At 34.9% G+C, this 17,699-nt stretch overlaps 1 protein-coding gene and 2 non-coding genes across 3 annotated transcripts; all 3 read right to left on the bottom strand.

Annotated features, from left to right (window-relative positions):
- Nucleotides 1–1,302: 1,302 nt before the first annotated feature.
- On the bottom strand, nucleotides 1,303–3,041 carry LOC148207917 (bidirectional sugar transporter SWEET5-like). The gene is made up of 6 exons (XM_088118205.1): nucleotides 2,874–3,041; nucleotides 2,707–2,743; nucleotides 2,290–2,506; nucleotides 2,000–2,161; nucleotides 1,761–1,880; nucleotides 1,303–1,470 (listed from the first exon to the last, which is right to left on the bottom strand). The coding sequence occupies exons 1-6, from the start codon at nucleotides 2,914–2,916 to the stop codon at nucleotides 1,321–1,323; spliced, it is 729 nt and encodes a 242-aa protein (XP_087974331.1). The 5' UTR covers nucleotides 2,917–3,041; the 3' UTR covers nucleotides 1,303–1,320.
- Nucleotides 3,042–6,418: 3,377 nt separating this feature from the next.
- On the bottom strand, nucleotides 6,419–6,525 carry LOC148207916 (small nucleolar RNA R71). Its single transcript, XR_015787587.1, has one exon. It is a non-coding gene; the product is annotated as a small nucleolar RNA R71 (small nucleolar RNA).
- Nucleotides 6,526–14,778: 8,253 nt separating this feature from the next.
- Nucleotides 14,779–14,885, bottom strand: LOC148207915 (small nucleolar RNA R71). Its single transcript, XR_015787588.1, has one exon. It is a non-coding gene; the product is annotated as a small nucleolar RNA R71 (small nucleolar RNA).
- Nucleotides 14,886–17,699: the final 2,814 nt, after the last annotated feature.

Genomic DNA, 17,699 nt, shown 5'->3' with positions numbered 1-17,699 from the left:
AGATTAGGCTAAGTATAGGTTTCTCTATCTCTCTATTTTTTTGTAATTTTTTTAATAACTAGAATTATAATTTTTTTACACAAAATTTAAAAAAGTAATATTTTAAATCGACTTCCATGTAAATAATATATACTACTTGATATCCAAAACATAAAATTAGGCTAAATTACACTAAATATATTCCATATATGTTGTTCATTTCAAATTTTCTTTATTATCTTAGAAGTTCATAAAATTAGGTTAAGTAAGTCTCATATGGAAATTAGAAAATTGAGGTAAAGTCAAAAACATTTCAAACTGTAGTCTGTTTGGGGCATTTTGTATAATTTATTTGGTTTTAATTTTTTTTTTTTTTTGTTCCTAACCTAGATACTTATTTCCAATTTTGTTCCAAGCATTTTAAAAATTTATAATTATAACAAAAATTGCTAAGGGATGGTTTTATTTGTAAAAATATTAAACGGTAATTGAAAGGACTCTCGCTAACAGGAAACCATTTTAGGTCGGAAAATGTCTATCTCGAACGAAGGTTGTATAGGGTGACAAAGTTCTTGTTGAAAAATTTGTATCGGGAAAAATATTTGACGTTTTTTATAATTGTCTTGACTAGTTGAACTATATTCTTATTGAGTATATATGAGATAGAATATGGGGAAAAAAACTATTGTAAAGAGTAAAATATATAAAGGGATTTCTATATATTATGAGCTTTGGCTGTTATATATATATATAACAGCCAAAGCTCATAATATATAGAAATCCCTTTATATATTTTACTCTTTTATTAGTTTAGGGGTTATGTTTACTTTCATTTTCATTTATCGTTGAACTTGAATAGTTTTTACTCTTTACAATAGTTTTTTTTCACTTCTTTAACGGTATATTGTTATATATATATATTTTAGTGTTTACTATGTAACTTGAATATCACAGTTATGCTTAAGTAATAATTTACACTGTATTTTAGTTCATTTTTAATATGAAGTTTTAACTTTACTTATCTCCCTACTCGTTAAACTCTCATCTTAAAAAATCCAACACCTCAAATTTGTATAGAAATAAATGGTTAAAAAATCAAATTTGTATAGAAATAAATTGTTAAAAAATCTAGAATCAAATGAAACATTACAAATATAATATTTTGGTAAAACTGAAATGAAAATAAAAAAATAATAATTATTATTTGAATAACAAGCCATAAAGAACAGGACTCACAAATCTTTTTCAAAAAATAAAAAAAGAGACTCACTAATCTAATTGTAGACTAAGAATAACATTTTGAACTAAAAAGAAAAAAAAAAACTAAAAACATTTGAGTCTTTAAACTTCGCATCGTTCTTTCATGGTGGAGAGTTGAATCTTGTTAGGTTCCTTCGGAGTGTTTTCTTCATCTTTTGAACCCCATACCGAGTAATATGCATATAGAACTAGTTGGAGAAGACCTGAAATTGCTCCAACACCATTGCTTATCTGCAAGGTTTTTATAAATTAAAATATTGGTCAAATTAAAAGCTTCTAGGGCTTGATATCGAGAAGAAATGCCTAACTTTCCAACTTAGGGATAGAAAAATCTACGAAATATCGATGGAAGAATACTAAAAAGGCAAAAAGAAATTCGAAAAAATAAAAATTTAAGGCTTCTTATCGATACATTGTTATGCTTTCTAACTTGGTAAACACTAGAAAGAAGGAGTGAAAAAGAATATGTTTTTCATTATTGCAAAAATTTGTATTAGGAGTAGGGAGGAGAATACACATACCAGCATATAGATATCAAATTTGATGAGGGCGTAAGCTGTCCAGATGCAACCATTGAGAAAGTTGGCTAATGAAAGTGTAAACGGCATATACTTGACACTCTTTGTCACTATCACCTTTTTCTGTAGAAATCAAACAGTAGATTTTAATGTTTGTTTTTATTGTAGTACAGAAATATATAACATTGTAATCATCTACTGGAGGACGATGATACATGAAAATTAGATTGGAATTTACTTACCATGATGGTTAGAGGAGAAACATACATCATGATATTGAAGACGTCACAAATTATTCCAACCATCAGTGATCTATTTTTAGTTCCGTGCAAAACTAGCATGGTTATGAGAACAATAATGGCCACGAATATGACTTCAATGAGAAGACAAACACCCACTTTCTTCTGAAATGAGAGCAAGTTAAACATAATTAACACAGGAATTTGGGGACTTTTCTAATTAATAATGGAATAGAATTTTCCTAAAAGATTTGGAAGGGGGAAAAAATGAGTAAAAGGAAAAGACAACCTACCCGTCCTTTGTTATCAGCATAGAAGACGAAGATGGCCAAATATGCGAGTTCAGTAACAAGACCAATACCGTTAATAGTGACGACCAAAACGCTGTCAGGATGGACAAATGGCATTCCATAGAAGACCCAGAACATGCAGTTTAGAACGGTTGCGATGTAGGGATCTGGCTTGAACTCTTCCACGGTCTTGTTCTTGATGATTTTGAAGAATGTTGGTCTGCGTACAATATTCATAAATGCGTTTAGAACTCTCGAGAAACATTGAAAATAATAGAAAGTAAGGGTAAATTATAAGTTTGGTCGGTTGCGTTTGAACTTTAAAAAAAGTTGTTGAATTTTCAAATTTGCGAAACTTGTAATGTAATTAAAAGAAAAAGCTGACGATGGAAGGAGATGGCGGGAGGTAGTGTTACTTACAGCGGGGAGAAAAAGAGGCCGAAAGAGATGACATTACCTGCAAATATTCAGAGACAGCAAATAAATAAAAAGTAAATTAAATTTCCAAAGAATAATTCAAAATCCAACCGTTAAAGTTTAAATAAACTAATCTGGTGACAGTGAAATGATGGAGAAGTCGAAATTACCGACAATGCCGACGATATTGCGGGCAACAGTGGCGCTCACCATCTTCGATTGTTAAACAGAATGAATATGGATCGGAAGAGAGAGAGGTAGCAGATGAGATGGAATTGGTGAGAATGGGGAAATATATATAGGCATGGCGCCAGCCAGCTTCTGATCAATCAATTTTGTGTAAATTTGGGAATCCCAATCCCAATCCCAATCCCAATCCGAGTCCGACTACGAAATTCCAACTTTTCTGTATAATCTCTCAATGCAAAATGCATCACGGATTAGGATACCTAATAACGAATTTTAAATTTGGACTCATTTCTAATTTTCTTCTCATACTTTTAATTTATTCTCTATTGTTTAAGCATAGTTTCGATTAATCTCATAAACCATTCTTAAATCTTTTTTTTAATCAGTTGAAAAATCCACTCATTTGCTCTTTTCTTCCCAAATCTAAACCATACGGATGCCTAACATATTCAGCCAAATTAATTACAAAACACAAGTTTATTATACCATCCCAATACAAAATGTGTCACACATTCAATTTGGTAACAATGTAAAAAATCCGTGAGGTTCCATCAAACAATTTTTAAGATTATAAGAATTGTTAAGATGATGAGTTGGATAAATTTAATTCAGGGACAACTGCATAGCCAAAATAAATAAGGTGTTTTAAAAAATGACTAAACATATCAAATATTGGGTAAATGGCTAAATGGCATTTTTTAGAATCCTAAATATTATTTTAGACAAATATACCCTATGACTATATGGGCTTAATTTTAGGGATTTTATTTGGTACAACTTGCAAAAACAACGCATCCTAATTATAGGAATCAATTTTAAATAATCAAATTGAAACCACTAAAATCTAATTTAAAATTGACAGTTTTTAAATAAAAGTTTATTCAAAATTTGACTAACGTTTAAATTTATAAATTTCTATGTTAAAATCTAAAACTAAAATTTAAAATTTCTAGGTGGCAGGGGTAAATATATTTAATGGGTTAATACATAGTAGTCTGCACTTCGTATCTATAATAGTATGCACTTCCATTTCTAGGTCAATGTCGGCATCAACTCTGCATTGGGTGTCACACTTCCATTTCGTGGTCAACGTCAATATCTACAGTAGTCTATTGCATTTTCATTTTGGGATAAATGTTGGTATCTACAAAGTCAATACCTATAATGTCTTCCACAACTAACTTGTTCCTATCATTGTGAGCACAATCGTGACCTATAATAAAGAACTTGAGGGGAAAAGAGGGGGAAAGTAACTTTAGGGGCTAAGTTGAAAACTCCAACAAGAATGGGAAGGGGAGAGAGAAGCAAACAAAAATAAAATTGAATAAGACTAAAAGAAAAGCAAACAGAAAGAAAATTGAATAAGACTAAGCTCAGTTCATGCCCAAACCAATGGTAGTAGATACTTTTGCAATCATCACAAGGGTAGGAAACTACACATACTATAACAAATTTTCATGCTTTCACATCATTGATCTCAAACACCTTATGGTCTGAGTGATTTGTTCTGGTCTCATCTACCATCACATAGAAATGTGATTAGTATAGAATTCACTATTGCCAAACAGTAATCACTTTAGTAACATATGCACATGGTGTGTTGTGGTCTACACTAGAGTCGCACTTCCATTTATTAGGTAAATGTCAGTATCTATAGTAGTCTGCACTTCTATTTCTGGTGTCAATGTCAGTATCTACAGTAGTCTACACTTCTATTTCTGGGGTCAATGTCGGTATCTACAGTGGTCTGCATTGGGTGGCGTCACACTTCCATTTCGAGGTCAATATCAATATCTATAGTGGTGGTCTGTACTAGTGTTGCATTTCATCTTGGGATAATGTTGGTATCTACAAAGACAATATCTATAATGTCTTCTACAACTAACTTGTTCCTATGATTTGTGAGCACAATTGTGACCTATAATAAAGAACTTGAGGAGGAAAGAGGAGGAAAGAGGAGGAAAGTAATTTATGGGGTTAAGTTGCAAACTCCAACAAGAATAGGGGGGGGGGGGAGGAGAGAGAAGCAGATAGAAAGAAAATTGAATAAAACTAAGAGAAAAGTAAACAGAAAGAAAATTAAATAAGACTAACCTCAATCAATGCCCAAGCCAATGGTAGTAGATACCATGAAGTTTTTGCAATCATGACAATACCTAATGTGTAAGAAACTACCGACACTAAAACAAATTTTTTGTCTGAGTAATTTTTGGATGAGACTTAATCTATCGTTGTAGCGAAAAGCTTGTAAGATACATGGGTCGTTCAATTTGTTGTTGCAGGGAAAGATATGGGAGATCACCTTAAGACTAAAATTTAAAAGGTGGAGATATAAAATCAAATCAATTAAATCCCCTGGGAAACAAATCTATATTGAGTGGTTTTAAAGGAGTAGGAAACAATATTTGAATTGAAAAGCAAGTTTGTTGGGGGTCGTTAAATAGTTGTAAATTCCAAAAAATATAGGAAGGGCATTATGGGGAAAAAACTAAAAAATGTAAAATTACAAATATATCCCTTAGTTATATTTGCAAAATTATAAACACATGGACATAAAACGTCAGAATTTAGCCATTTACTTAAAATTCCCTTTAATAAATTTATATAAATTCTCAACACTCCTCTCACTTGTGGGCTTGGATAATTGATAAAGCCCAACAAGTGGATATCAACGGAGGAAACAACAACGCAGGGGTTCGAACATAGGACCTCCCGTTCTGATACCATGTTAATATACGTTGATGACATCATTCTCACTAGTAACGATACCACTCACATTCAACAACTTATACAAACCTTGGGAAAAGATCCCAAGGGAGGAAAATAGTCCCAAAATGTGCTGAAGACAAGGAAGCTACCCCTATTTCGAGAAGAAGCCTACGGGAGGAGGCTGGAAGCTTTTTCTCATTCCCTATGAACTAAACCTCATTTTTGGGGGAGATCATTTGTTGTAGCTTGTGAACAGAGGCTCTCTAGCTGTTTTTGCTGCTGTTAAATAGAGTTGATATAATATTTTCATCTTACTGATCTATGTTAGCCACATTTATTAGTTTGTTTGCTCTTGTACGACTCAGAAGGGTATATAGGTAGCATGTTTGACTCTTTTTGTGGTTAGCTACTCTTTTCTAGTAGATTTGTGGATGCTTAGGGATAAGGTCATCCGCTTAACCACGCTTATAAATTGTTCTTCATGTTTGAGTATTTAGCGACCGAAGTTGTAGATATTCATATTTGGGTGTCTTGGAAGGGAACCACGTCGGTTTGATCATCAGTAGCAATTTTATGCTAGAGCGTCTTCTGTGAGCGTGTGAATCAGAAAATCCTCACCTCAAATTTCTTGGAGGTCAATAATTCGTTTAAAATAAGGGTAGTAATGAACGAAGCATTGAGGCTGAAATTGTTCCCACTTTCGCTGATAGACAGTGCTAGGATATGGCTACACTCCCTACCATCATAATCCATCACTACATGGAATGAATTGGTAGAAACGTTTTTTCTAAAGTATTTTTGACCAAACGAAAATGTAAAGTTCAGAAACGACATCAATAACTTTCAGCAGTTTGCAGGGGAATCTGTAAGCGAATCATGGGAGAGGTTCAAGGGGCTTTTGCAAAAGTGCCCATACCACGGTATTCCCAAGTGTATTCAAATCGAGACATATTATATTGGGTTGAATGAAGCTACGAGGTTAGTGGTAGATGCTTCTACAAATGAAGCTCTCCTATCGAAGTCGTGTGTTGAAGCATTCAACATCCTTGAACGAATCTCATCTAACCATCACCAATGGTTGAACCCAAGAACAACTGTGGATAAAATTCAAGAGGAATACATGATGCTGACGTGCTAAGAAAGCGACCACATGAAGCTCTCTCGGGCATTATTCAGACACTCAAATTGGAGGAGAAATAACAATGCAAAACTCAAACAGCAATGAGTTGTAACACATTTCCTCCATCAAATCCCACCCTTCAAGAGAAAGAGAGCCCTAAGTCAATGTAGTAATTGAAATTCACAGTCAAATTCAAAAAACTGCAAACAAGCTGCAACATAAGAATATCCACGATAATGTTGCTAGAGCATCGGTCGAACTTAAGCCAAAAGAAGCATCAAGTTTTGGGGTTGAAGAACAAAAGAGAAATCTGTTGGATTTTATGCCCTAAACTCGTGGTTTGTAAACATAAAACAAATATTCTTTCAATAAAGTAGTTATTGATAGAATTGCACTAACCCAAATCCAATAAACTAACATCCAAGGTGATGTCATGTAACTGGAACAGTATATAACAGATGTACAGTATATATTTAATATACAGCTTATATATTTGATATACAGTGTATATATATACAGTATATATTTGATATACAGGTGGATAATGTTCTAGTAGTAACCTAAAGGGTCTATAGTATATGGATAAGGTTGGGTACCTTATCCTGGTAACACTATGGATACGGCTCACTTTGTAATAGTTACAAATGATTTGATTCAGGTCGTTCATGTGAAGACATGCGAGAGGGGGTATCCTATACAATGAGTTTGTATAAGACCGGACCGCGAAATAATTCATCTTTAGCTGTAACACCGTTAGCTAATAAATTAATATTTCAATAAGATGACCAGGTAACTCGATCTCAATCCTGAGTGAGTTATGGACTCCTGCCTGTTAGGGCTCGTCCTTTGATTTGTATGGGTGAGAGTGGCCCGAGTCGCCGACTCAATATGCCTACCATTTTAGGGACGAGATCGAGTGGGGAGTTGGAAACATAAATACACAAGATGGAATTCACTCATTCCCGACTTTAGGGTAAGTAGATGAGTTTTCTCTTAAGTACTGACTCTGGGACTTGAATAAGGGGCCCCACTCGTTCACTGGCTCGAGAGGGACTTCCGATTACTGGTTTAACCATAATCGGGTTGTTCATTAGAGGATCATCGATACTTAAGGTACAAGATGTAATTAGGGGTAAAACGGTAATTTGACCCAACTGTGGTTACCAACACTCGTGAAGGATTAACTTACCGTTAATGGTAAAAATCTGTGGACGCAAAATATTCTACAGTGAGAAGAGTGCAGCTGTGGGTCTTTAGTGGAGTGACCAACAGTTAACGAATGTTGATTAAATTGGTTAATGAGTTTAATCAATTAATCTCGTATCGTTGGAGCTTCTGATCTGTAGGTCTATTATATCCCCTTGCTAACTCGTAAAGGATAGTTAAGAACATTTAATTTTGAAAAGAATTTGAATTGTTCAAATTGGTTAAAAGGAATTAATATTAATTGTATGAGATGCAATTAATATAATGTATGTTGATACATTATAATATAAAGTTAATTTTGAATTGGATTCAAAATTATGACAAAGATGAATATTATAATTTGATTCTAATATAGTTGATTAATTTAAGTTTAATTTAATTAAATTAATTAAATAATTGTGATAAATTAATTTGGTTAAATTAAATTAGATTTAATTAAAATAAATTAATAATTCTTTTTTATAATTAATTAAATTAGGTTTAATTAATTATTATTTAATTAAATTTGTTTTAATTAAAAAAAAAGGAAAAAAAAAAAGAGGAAAGAAATGGGAGGAAAATCCCCACTTCCCACGAGAGGTTTTCCCACTTCCCACCTTTGATGGTGGGAAGTGGGAAAGTGGTGAGTGGGGTGACTTCCCCACCACACTTCCTCCCTTCAAAATCAATTTAAAAGGATATTGTCATCACAATTTTATATTCGTGGAGTAGTTCAAGCCAGGAGGGTTCTTCTGATGCTGATGATAGCCCCCAAGAAGAAGAGAAGAAAAAGAAGAGAGAAAAAATGATATAAGAGGAAGTATTTTAATTTCCAAATCAATTTCATTATCCTTATAGTTCGTGATGATTGAAGTTCTTTGTTATTGTTTTTATTTGTGATTTAATTGATAGTTAGGCAAGTTTTTGTTTATTAGTATTTTCTGCCTCTTTTGTTTCAGGAAAGAATTGAAAGCAGATTATTTAATTTCAATTCTACGGAAAGCAAAAGGAATCATGATAGAGTAGCTACGATGCTAAAGCATCGTTTTCAAACAAGAAGACCCAGCCCTGATGAAGAATCCAAAGAAGAAATGTTTCCTCTTGCTGCTATTTAACATTTCCTTGCCTTTCAATTTTGTTTCCTACTTGGAATTCTTTTTGGGTTTAATTTTCAGCAGGTTAGTTTACAAGGTTAGCTACCCCCCCCCCCCCCTCGAGAAAAATGAATGAAAAGGAATGTTTATGTAAATGTTGTGTGTCTTGCATCTTGTGCATGCTCTGCTTTATCTAGTAGTGTCAATGTTATGTACATTTGTGGTTCTGAAGTTTTGTCGATGTTGAGGCTTCAGTTGTGGGCAAGGTTCAAAATGTCGATGTCGATGGAAATGTCGAGGTCTCGATTTTACGGACATGTCGATGTCGATGGATATTTCGGGAAAATTTACCAAAATAGTGGATATTGATGGAAATTTTTTAAATTAGTAAATAATACTTTAATTGTAGCGTAATTAGCCTATAGCTAATGACTTCTAACCATCATATCTAACCATATAAGTAATATACTTATAGAAATATCGTCACGATGAAAATGTTGAAACAAAATCATGTATACCGTATGAATATTATTTGAGTCGGTAAATTAAAGTTTAATGTGTATATATAAAGTATGAAATAATTTTAAAAAATTAGATTTAGTTTAAAATTTAAATGTTTAATAATAATGAGTTAAATTGATTTTCTTTATTAGTTTTTTTTTTAAGATTCGGTTAGTTAAATTTAATTTAAAATTTGTTTTTTTTTAAATTGATTATATGTTTCTTTAAGATTTTGTTAGATTTTTTTCTAGTTAAATTTAGTTTAACGTTTGTTTGTTTTTGTTTTGTTCTTTTATTTGTTTTTTTAACCAAAAGATAAGAATTAAAATTTTTTAAAATTTCAATGTTTAATAATAATTAGTTAAATTGATTTTAATTATTTGTTTGTTTTAAGATTTCATGAGTTAAATTTCATTTAAATTTGTTTTTCTTTTAAATCAGTTACTTTAAAATTTTGTTAGATTTTTTAGTTAAATTTAATTTAAATTAAGTCTTTTTATAAATCGATTGTTTATAATCTATTTCTTTAAGATTTTATTAGATTTTTATAGTTAAATTTAATTTAACGTTTGTTTGTTTTTTTTTTCCTTTTTTGAATCAAAATTATAAGAATTAAACTTTAATTTCTTTAAAAGAAAAATAGAAAACGACCAATGTCGTATAATTTTTTACTATTATTTTTGACTTTTCTGTTTTCTCTTCCACAAGCTTTAAATTTACACAAAACATAAAAGACGTTTTGAACAGAAATCCTTCTTGTTTTTTAAGGTTTGGATTCAAAATTTTTTGTCAAGATTTTTTCTTGAAAAACATTTTCCTTAAGTGTCAACTAACTAGAAGGCTACCATGGATATAGATTTTCTCAAATTTTTAGAGATTCAATGCACAATAAAAAAAGAAAGAAAAAAAATCGACATTTGGTTGACATTTCCTCAACATGTCGATGTCATGTCGAGCGAAATTTTGAACCTTGGTTGTGGGTAGCAACAGTTCTTGCTCGTTTCCTAGCTTAGGTTTTAGTACCGAAGCCCTAGCATCTCCTTGTTAGTAACCTTCATAAGCCACAAGTACTTAGTTGACAATTTTCAATACCTCACCTATCCAGGTTCAGGCCCTACTTTCGTATTACTTTATTGGACATTCTCCCTTATTAGATGCCCATTTCTTTCCCCACCCACAGTCCATATCAGCTTAGCAAAAATATTCTCACCTACTCATATTTTCTTTGCTACTAGTTTGGGGGTATGTTGGAGCATTTTCATGCTTTGTCTTTAGTTGCATTGAGGACAATGCAAGCTTTTAAGTTTTGGGGTGTGCACATTCGCTTTGCTTCTAACACTTTTTAGCTTAGTTTTGTACAATTATGAATCTTTCTAATCCTGTAATTCAGTTAAAAAAAAAAACTCAATTATCATTAGAGGCTGCAGGATTAGGAAGAGCTAGTAGCCCATAGTTGAGAGCTCAATCCAGTAATAAAAGAGCTAGCGGTTCAAAGCAAGTGAAAGGGAGTTTGAGAAAGAAGTCTCTAGGTGGGTCAGGTTTGTGAAAGTAAAAGTAGGAGGATGCTAAAGCCTAGGAAAATATCCTTTTCTAGAGTTAGAGCAAGATCTTAGCTACTCTCTTTCGTTGTCCAAGGTGGAGGCCGAATGAATGAGCTCTCAAATTTGTGTGCATTGTGGGTGAACCGAGTAAGTAGAGCTAAGTTCAGCATTTGATGCATTGCATATTCAGTACTTTCTTGTGGGGTGTAAAGTGTAGTCTTGCTTGAGGATAAGCAATGATTTAAGTTTGGGGGTGTGATAACTCTACAAAAGAGAGCTATTCTAGACATTATTAGGGAAGTTTTGTGCAATTTATTGTTAATGTGTGTCTATTTTAGCTCGAGAAAATCCTGAATAAAATAGAAAATTAATTATGAGATGAAATCTCGAGCAAAGAATGTTTTGGCTTAAGGAAGTGCTGAATTCTTTCTATTATCGGCTCTATTATGCAAGATTGAAAGCTGAGAACCATAGAATGAGATAAACGTTGAGTCCAAAGAGCTGTTGACAAAACACAGTCAAACCTGAGTAGGAGAAATGCCGGAGTGTTGCAGGGTTAGAGCATCCCGATGTTGGAGCATCTCTTTCTGTAGAAATTTATGGGCAGCACAGTAACACGCGGGGTTCTCACTTATGTCCGTACAACGCGCGTTTTACTGAGTTTTGCCCTAGTTTTTGGGGGAGTTATAAAATCAACAAGATGTGGGTTGCCTCTTCATCAATTCCCAAGGGGGAAAAAACCCAAGAGAGGAAAATAGTCCCAAAACGTGCTGAAGACAAGGAAAGCTACCCCCATTTCAAGAAGAAGTCGATGGGAGGAGGCTGGAACTGCTGGTTTCTCACTGAGCTGTAGGTTTCAGAGAATTTCTCAAAGCTTTTTCACCAAATGAGTTGTTTCTCTCTTTGCCCATTGTATTTTTCTCATTCTCCATGAACTAAACCCCATTTTTTGGGGAGACCTTTGGTGTAGCTTGTGAACAGAGGCTCTCTATCTGTTTTTGTTGCTGTTAAATAGAGTTGATATAATATTTTCATCTCACTGATCTATGCTGGCCACATTTATTAGTTTGTTTGATCTTGTATGACTCGGAAGGGTATATAGGTAGCGTGTTTGGCTTTTTTTGTGGTTAGCTACTCTTTTCTAATAGATTTGTGGTGCCTAGTGATGACTCTCAAATAGAGATTGTTTTGTGGGCTAATTAGGGGCATTTATGTGCGGAAATGTGAGAATCTAGTCCACATGGCCAAAAAAATGTGAGAATTCCAATAGTGGACCTAAATTACATGTATAATTCTTAGATGCTCTCAATTATATGATTTAATGCTAAATTACTAAGGATTTGTGCAGAAAGAGTAGCAGGGCGTTTAGGTCGAGTAGAATGCTGCCTTGTTAAAGAACTGCTGCTAGAATGCTGAGAAACGAAGCGCAAACCTTGGAAGCTTGCAGTTACCTGGATGCTCTAGAGTAGAGGCTAAAGCAGTAACTGCTTTAAGTTAACATCTCTTTTACCACGTTCGTACAGCGTCCCGCGGGTGCCCTAAGTTTTAAGGCCTGGTATTTAAGGAAAAGGGGGTCGAAGCCGACAAATAGGAGACACGATGACAGATTGATTCAATTCATTTTTGGAATCATCAATTTCAGGGAATGTTTCTGTGTTGACGTGGGGACTTTATCGAGGAAGGTGAAGGGTGACAGATTGTTGAGGATTTATATTGTACACCTGAGGAAGCTTTCTACTATATTTTCATTTTCTTCAACGAAGAACTCCTCTCTTTCATTTTCCTTCTCTTTCTTCTTTCCATTATGAACTAAACCCCACCTTCGGGGAAGAGTTGAAAGGTTTCTGTAATATTTTTGACTTGCTACACTTTAGAACTTTGAAGTACTGATTTAACAGAATTGTGTTTGTTTTCTTTCTCATTAAACTTGTGTGGCCAACTCGTTTAGGGTGCTAGCTTACTTGAGGCACGGAACTCGTTTAGGGTGCTAGCTTACTTGAGGCTCGGGAGAGTCCTTATTGAGTTGCTTGATTTATGTTAGCTATAGTTTCCTTTTTCTTTCTGAAACAGGGCAGTGAATACCCAGGGATGGGGTTCACTTTATAGCACCTTTAGACCGCTTTATTTGTTTGCTTAAATTACAATGAGAGTTGGGTTAGAGCAAGTGTAGGTATCTTGGAGGAGAGCCATGAAGGTTTGGGTAATCATTGTTTTATGGGACTATTAGGTAGTAGTCTGAGAGTAAACAGTATGTCAATCTTCCCTCCCCAATCTTTTAACTAGTCGTAATCCCTTATCATTTCGTTGTATTCGTTGGTTGTTTTTAGGAGCAGATCTAAGTAGTTCTGGCTAGCTTTTGTTTAAATCTTTATACATCTTAAGTTCAGCAAATCAACGCACAACATATATTTTTCTTGTTTTACTTGTGTGGTATTTCGAAATTACTAACCATTTTATGAGTTATTTTCCCTGAGGAGACGACCTTATTTGGTACTACAACTGAATATTTAGTGTACACTTGATCTGAGTTTCTCCTATTCGTGAGAGAACGAACACTTAGGGATAAGATCCGCCTAACCATGCTTATAAACTGTTCTTCATGTTTAGGTATTTAGCAACAGAAGTTGTAAATATTCATATTTGGGTGTCTCGGAAGGAAACCACGTCAGTTTGAGCATCAGTAGTAATTTTATGCTAGAGCGTCTTCTGTGAACGTGTGAAAGCATGTCACAATCTCCCCCGGTTCCATCCCATTAACTGTTTCCCCGTTCTGTTTATTTTGCTACAGCATTTCTTTGACCCAGCATCTGTTAATACTATATTTCTCTCTTGGAATTTCTTTTTGTGTTTTATAGTATTTTACTTAGTTTAATTGTACAAACATCGATTATCTTTTATTTGCATTTTCTTGGTATTCTTAAGTGCATGCTTAAAGTAACATTCTTAGTCCATGTGAATTTCGACCTTGTTTATACTACAATCAGCATGAATATAGTCTACACTTGCACTTGCATTCACCTAGGTTGTAGGAATGTAACAAGTTTTTGGCACTGTTGCTCGAGACTAAGCTATTTTACTTTAAGTTATTTTGCTTAAGAATACGGTTCGTAAAGAGTTTCCTTAGCCATATTTTGGTTGCTTTGTAGGTCGATGTATGATTTCCAAGGGTTAGAATTTCTGCTTGATGACAAAAATGAAGGAACGCCTAATATGAGAAGAAATGAGCACAGAATACAAGAGCAAGAAGAGACGAATCGCAATCCGAATTCGCAATCACTGAATATGGTAGTTGAGGACATGTATGAGGAAGAGGTTGTTGGGGCAACAGCAGCCCTTCCTCTAAATGCTATCCTGTTAGCAGATGACAGGGATAGAGCAATTAGAGCATACATGACTCTGGCATTTTATAATTTTAATCCAGCTATAGTGGAGCCGGATATAGATGCCGATGAGTTTGAGCCTACACCCGTAATGTTTCAAATGCTTCAAACTGTGGGACAGTTTGAGGGTCATGAATCAGAAGATCCTCACCTCCATCTGAGATATTTCTTGGAGGTCAGTAATTTGTTTAAGATCAGGGGAGTAACGAAGGAAGCATTGAGGCTGAAATTGTTCCCATTTTCGCTGAGAGACAGTTAGGATATGGCTACACTCCCTACCATCAGAATGCATCAGTACATGGAATGAATTGGTAGAAACTTTTTCTATGAAATATTTTCCACCGAGAAAAAATGCAAAGTTCAGAAACGACATCAATAACTTTCAGCAATTTTCAGGGGAATCTGTAAGCGAATCATGGGAAAGGTTCAAGGGACTTTTGCAAAAGTGCCCATACCACAGTATCCCCAAGTGTATTTAGATAGAGATATATTATATTGGGTTGAATGAAGCTACGAGGTTAGTGGTAGATGCCTATGCAAATGGAGCTCTCCTATCGAAGTCGTATGCTGAAGCATTCAACATCCTCAATGAATCTCATCTAACTATCACCAATGGTCGAACCCAAGATCAGCTGTGGATAAAAATTCAAGAGGAATACATGATGCTGACGTGCTAACTTTGAAATGGTAGGAATGTTGAGTCGGTGACTAAGGCCAGTCTCACCCATACAGATCAAAGGACGAGCCCTCACAGGCAGGAGTTCATAACTCACTCAGGATTGAGAATGAGTTTCCTGGTCAGGTCCTATGAAAATAGTAATCTATTAGTTAATGGTGTTACATCTAAAGATTGGCTATTTCACGTTTCGATCTTCTACAAACTCATTGTATAAGACACCTCCACTCACATGTCTCCACATGAACGACTTGGATCGAGTCATCTGTAACATTTACAAAGCGGGTCGTATCCATAGTATTGCCAAGATAAGGTACCCAACCTTATCCTTATACTATAGAGCCTTTAGGTTATTCCCGGTACATTATCCATATGTATATCGAGGGTATATCAAATATATACTCAGTATATATACTATCCCGGTTACATGACAATAACCTTGGATGTTTAGTTTATTGGATTTGGACAATGCAATGTTATAAATTTAACCACAAATTTTTTTAATATGAAAAACACAACTTTATTAAATATAAATTTGTTTTTACATAATTACAAACTACGAGTTTAGGGCAACACACCCAACAAACTCCCACTTGAACTAAACTCTAGTGGGGTGTACAAAATCATAAAGCAAAAGGATAAATACAATAAACTAGAGCATACACTATACCTATCACATTTCTCTCACTTGCCAGAGACTAATTGTACAACGCTCGTAGACCTACACTTTCTAGATGGCCCTCAAATAGTTTAGCCGTGAGCGCCTTTGTAAAAGGATCAACAATGTTGTGCTCCGAAGCGATCTTTGTGACGATCACATCTTCTCGTTACACTATCTCCCGTATAAGGTGGTACTTCCTTTCGATGTGCTTGCCTCTCTTGTGGCTTCGAGGTTCTTTAGAATTTGCCACAGCACCACTGTTATCACAATAAAGTGTGACGGGCAAGTTCATGTTTGGAACGACTTCCAAATCGGTTAAGCACTTCCTAAGCCAAACCGCTTCTTTTGTTGCTTCACAAGTTGCGATGTACTCAGCCTCCATGGTGGAGTCTGAGATGCATCCTCATTTGATGCTTCGCCAAACCACTGCTCCTCCGTTAAGAGTGAATACTGATCCCAACATGGATTTCCTTGAATCCTGTAAGGATCAAATCCTTAGAGTCATACACGAGCTTGTAGTCCCTCGTTCTCCTAAGATACTTGAGGAATTCCCTTAACAGCAGTCCAGTGATCATATCCTGGGTTGGATTGATACGTACTGATCATCCCTATTGCATAGCAGATGATAGGCTTAGTACACAACATAGCGTACATCAAGCTGCCCACTACTGAAGCATGAAATATGCGTCTCATATTCTCAACTTCTTGAGGTATCTTAGGACATTGTTCCTTAGATAGATGAATTCCATGTCTGAAAGACAATAAGCCCTTCTTGAAATTTTGCATTGATTATGGAACAAACATCTTGTTGATATAAGTTGTTTGAGATAAGGCTAGTGTTTTGTTTTAGCGATCCGTAGGAATTTAGATGCCAAGAACATAATGAGCTTCTCCCAAATCATTCATTTGGAACTCAATAGCTAGCCACTTCTTTATGTCAGTAAAGTATCCTACATCATTCCCAATAAGTAGGATAGCATCCACATACAATACTAAAAAGACTATTGTGTTGTTGACGATTTTCTTGTATACACAAGGCTCATCAACATTTTGGTCAAAACCATAAAATTTGATCGCAGTATCAAAACTTATGCTCCAAGGATGAGATGCTTGTTTCTATCCATATATGAACCGTTTAAACTTGCAAACCTTTTGCTATTGACCTTGAGCTATGAACCCTTTGGGCTGAGACATATAAATACTTTCTTCAAAATTGTCATTCAGAAGGGCAGTCTTGATGTCCATTTGCCAAATCTCATAGTCATAATATGTGATAATGGATAAAAGTATTCTTATGGACTTGAGTATAGCTATAGGGGAGATGTTTCTTCATAGTCCACCCCTTCCGTTTGTGTGTAGCCTTTCGCCACAAGTCTTGCTTTGTAGGTCTGTACCTTTCCTTCTGCATCTTGTTTACTCTTATAGATCCATTTGCACCCTATGAGTCTTACCCCGTCGAGTTGGTCTACAAGTTCCCAAACGGAATTGAAGTACATAGACTCTATTTCCAAGTCCATGGCTTTGACACATTTGTCCTTGTCCACATTTTTCGTTGCCTGTTTGTATGTTAATGGATCCTCGACGCCGTCATCGGGTATAACAACTTGGGTTTCAGTTAAACCCATGTAGTGGTCAGGTTGTGACACAATCCTCCCACTACGTCGAGGCACCCTCAATTCTTGAGGCAGATGCGACTAACGTGATGTGTTGGATTCATCAACAACTCTTGTTGAAGTGTCAGCTTGATCAACAACTCTTGTAGACGTTTGTAGCCGCTTCGAAAATCTCGCTTATCACTACCTTACTTCGTGGTTTATGATCTTGAACGTGGTCTTCTTCCAAGAAAGTGGCGTTTGTGGATACAAATACTCTGTTTTCTTGAGGATCGAAGATGAGAGATTACAGATCCATTAGCTTGTGCAATGTGATCTATAAGCTTA

This window comes from Momordica charantia, unplaced genomic scaffold, assembly GCF_013281855.1.
Source record: "Momordica charantia cultivar OHB3-1 unplaced genomic scaffold, Mcharantia_2.0 BLBB01000029.1, whole genome shotgun sequence".
In the NCBI taxonomy this organism is placed as follows: domain Eukaryota; kingdom Viridiplantae; phylum Streptophyta; class Magnoliopsida; order Cucurbitales; family Cucurbitaceae; genus Momordica; species Momordica charantia.
This window is presented reverse-complemented; position numbering and strand designations above follow the sequence as displayed.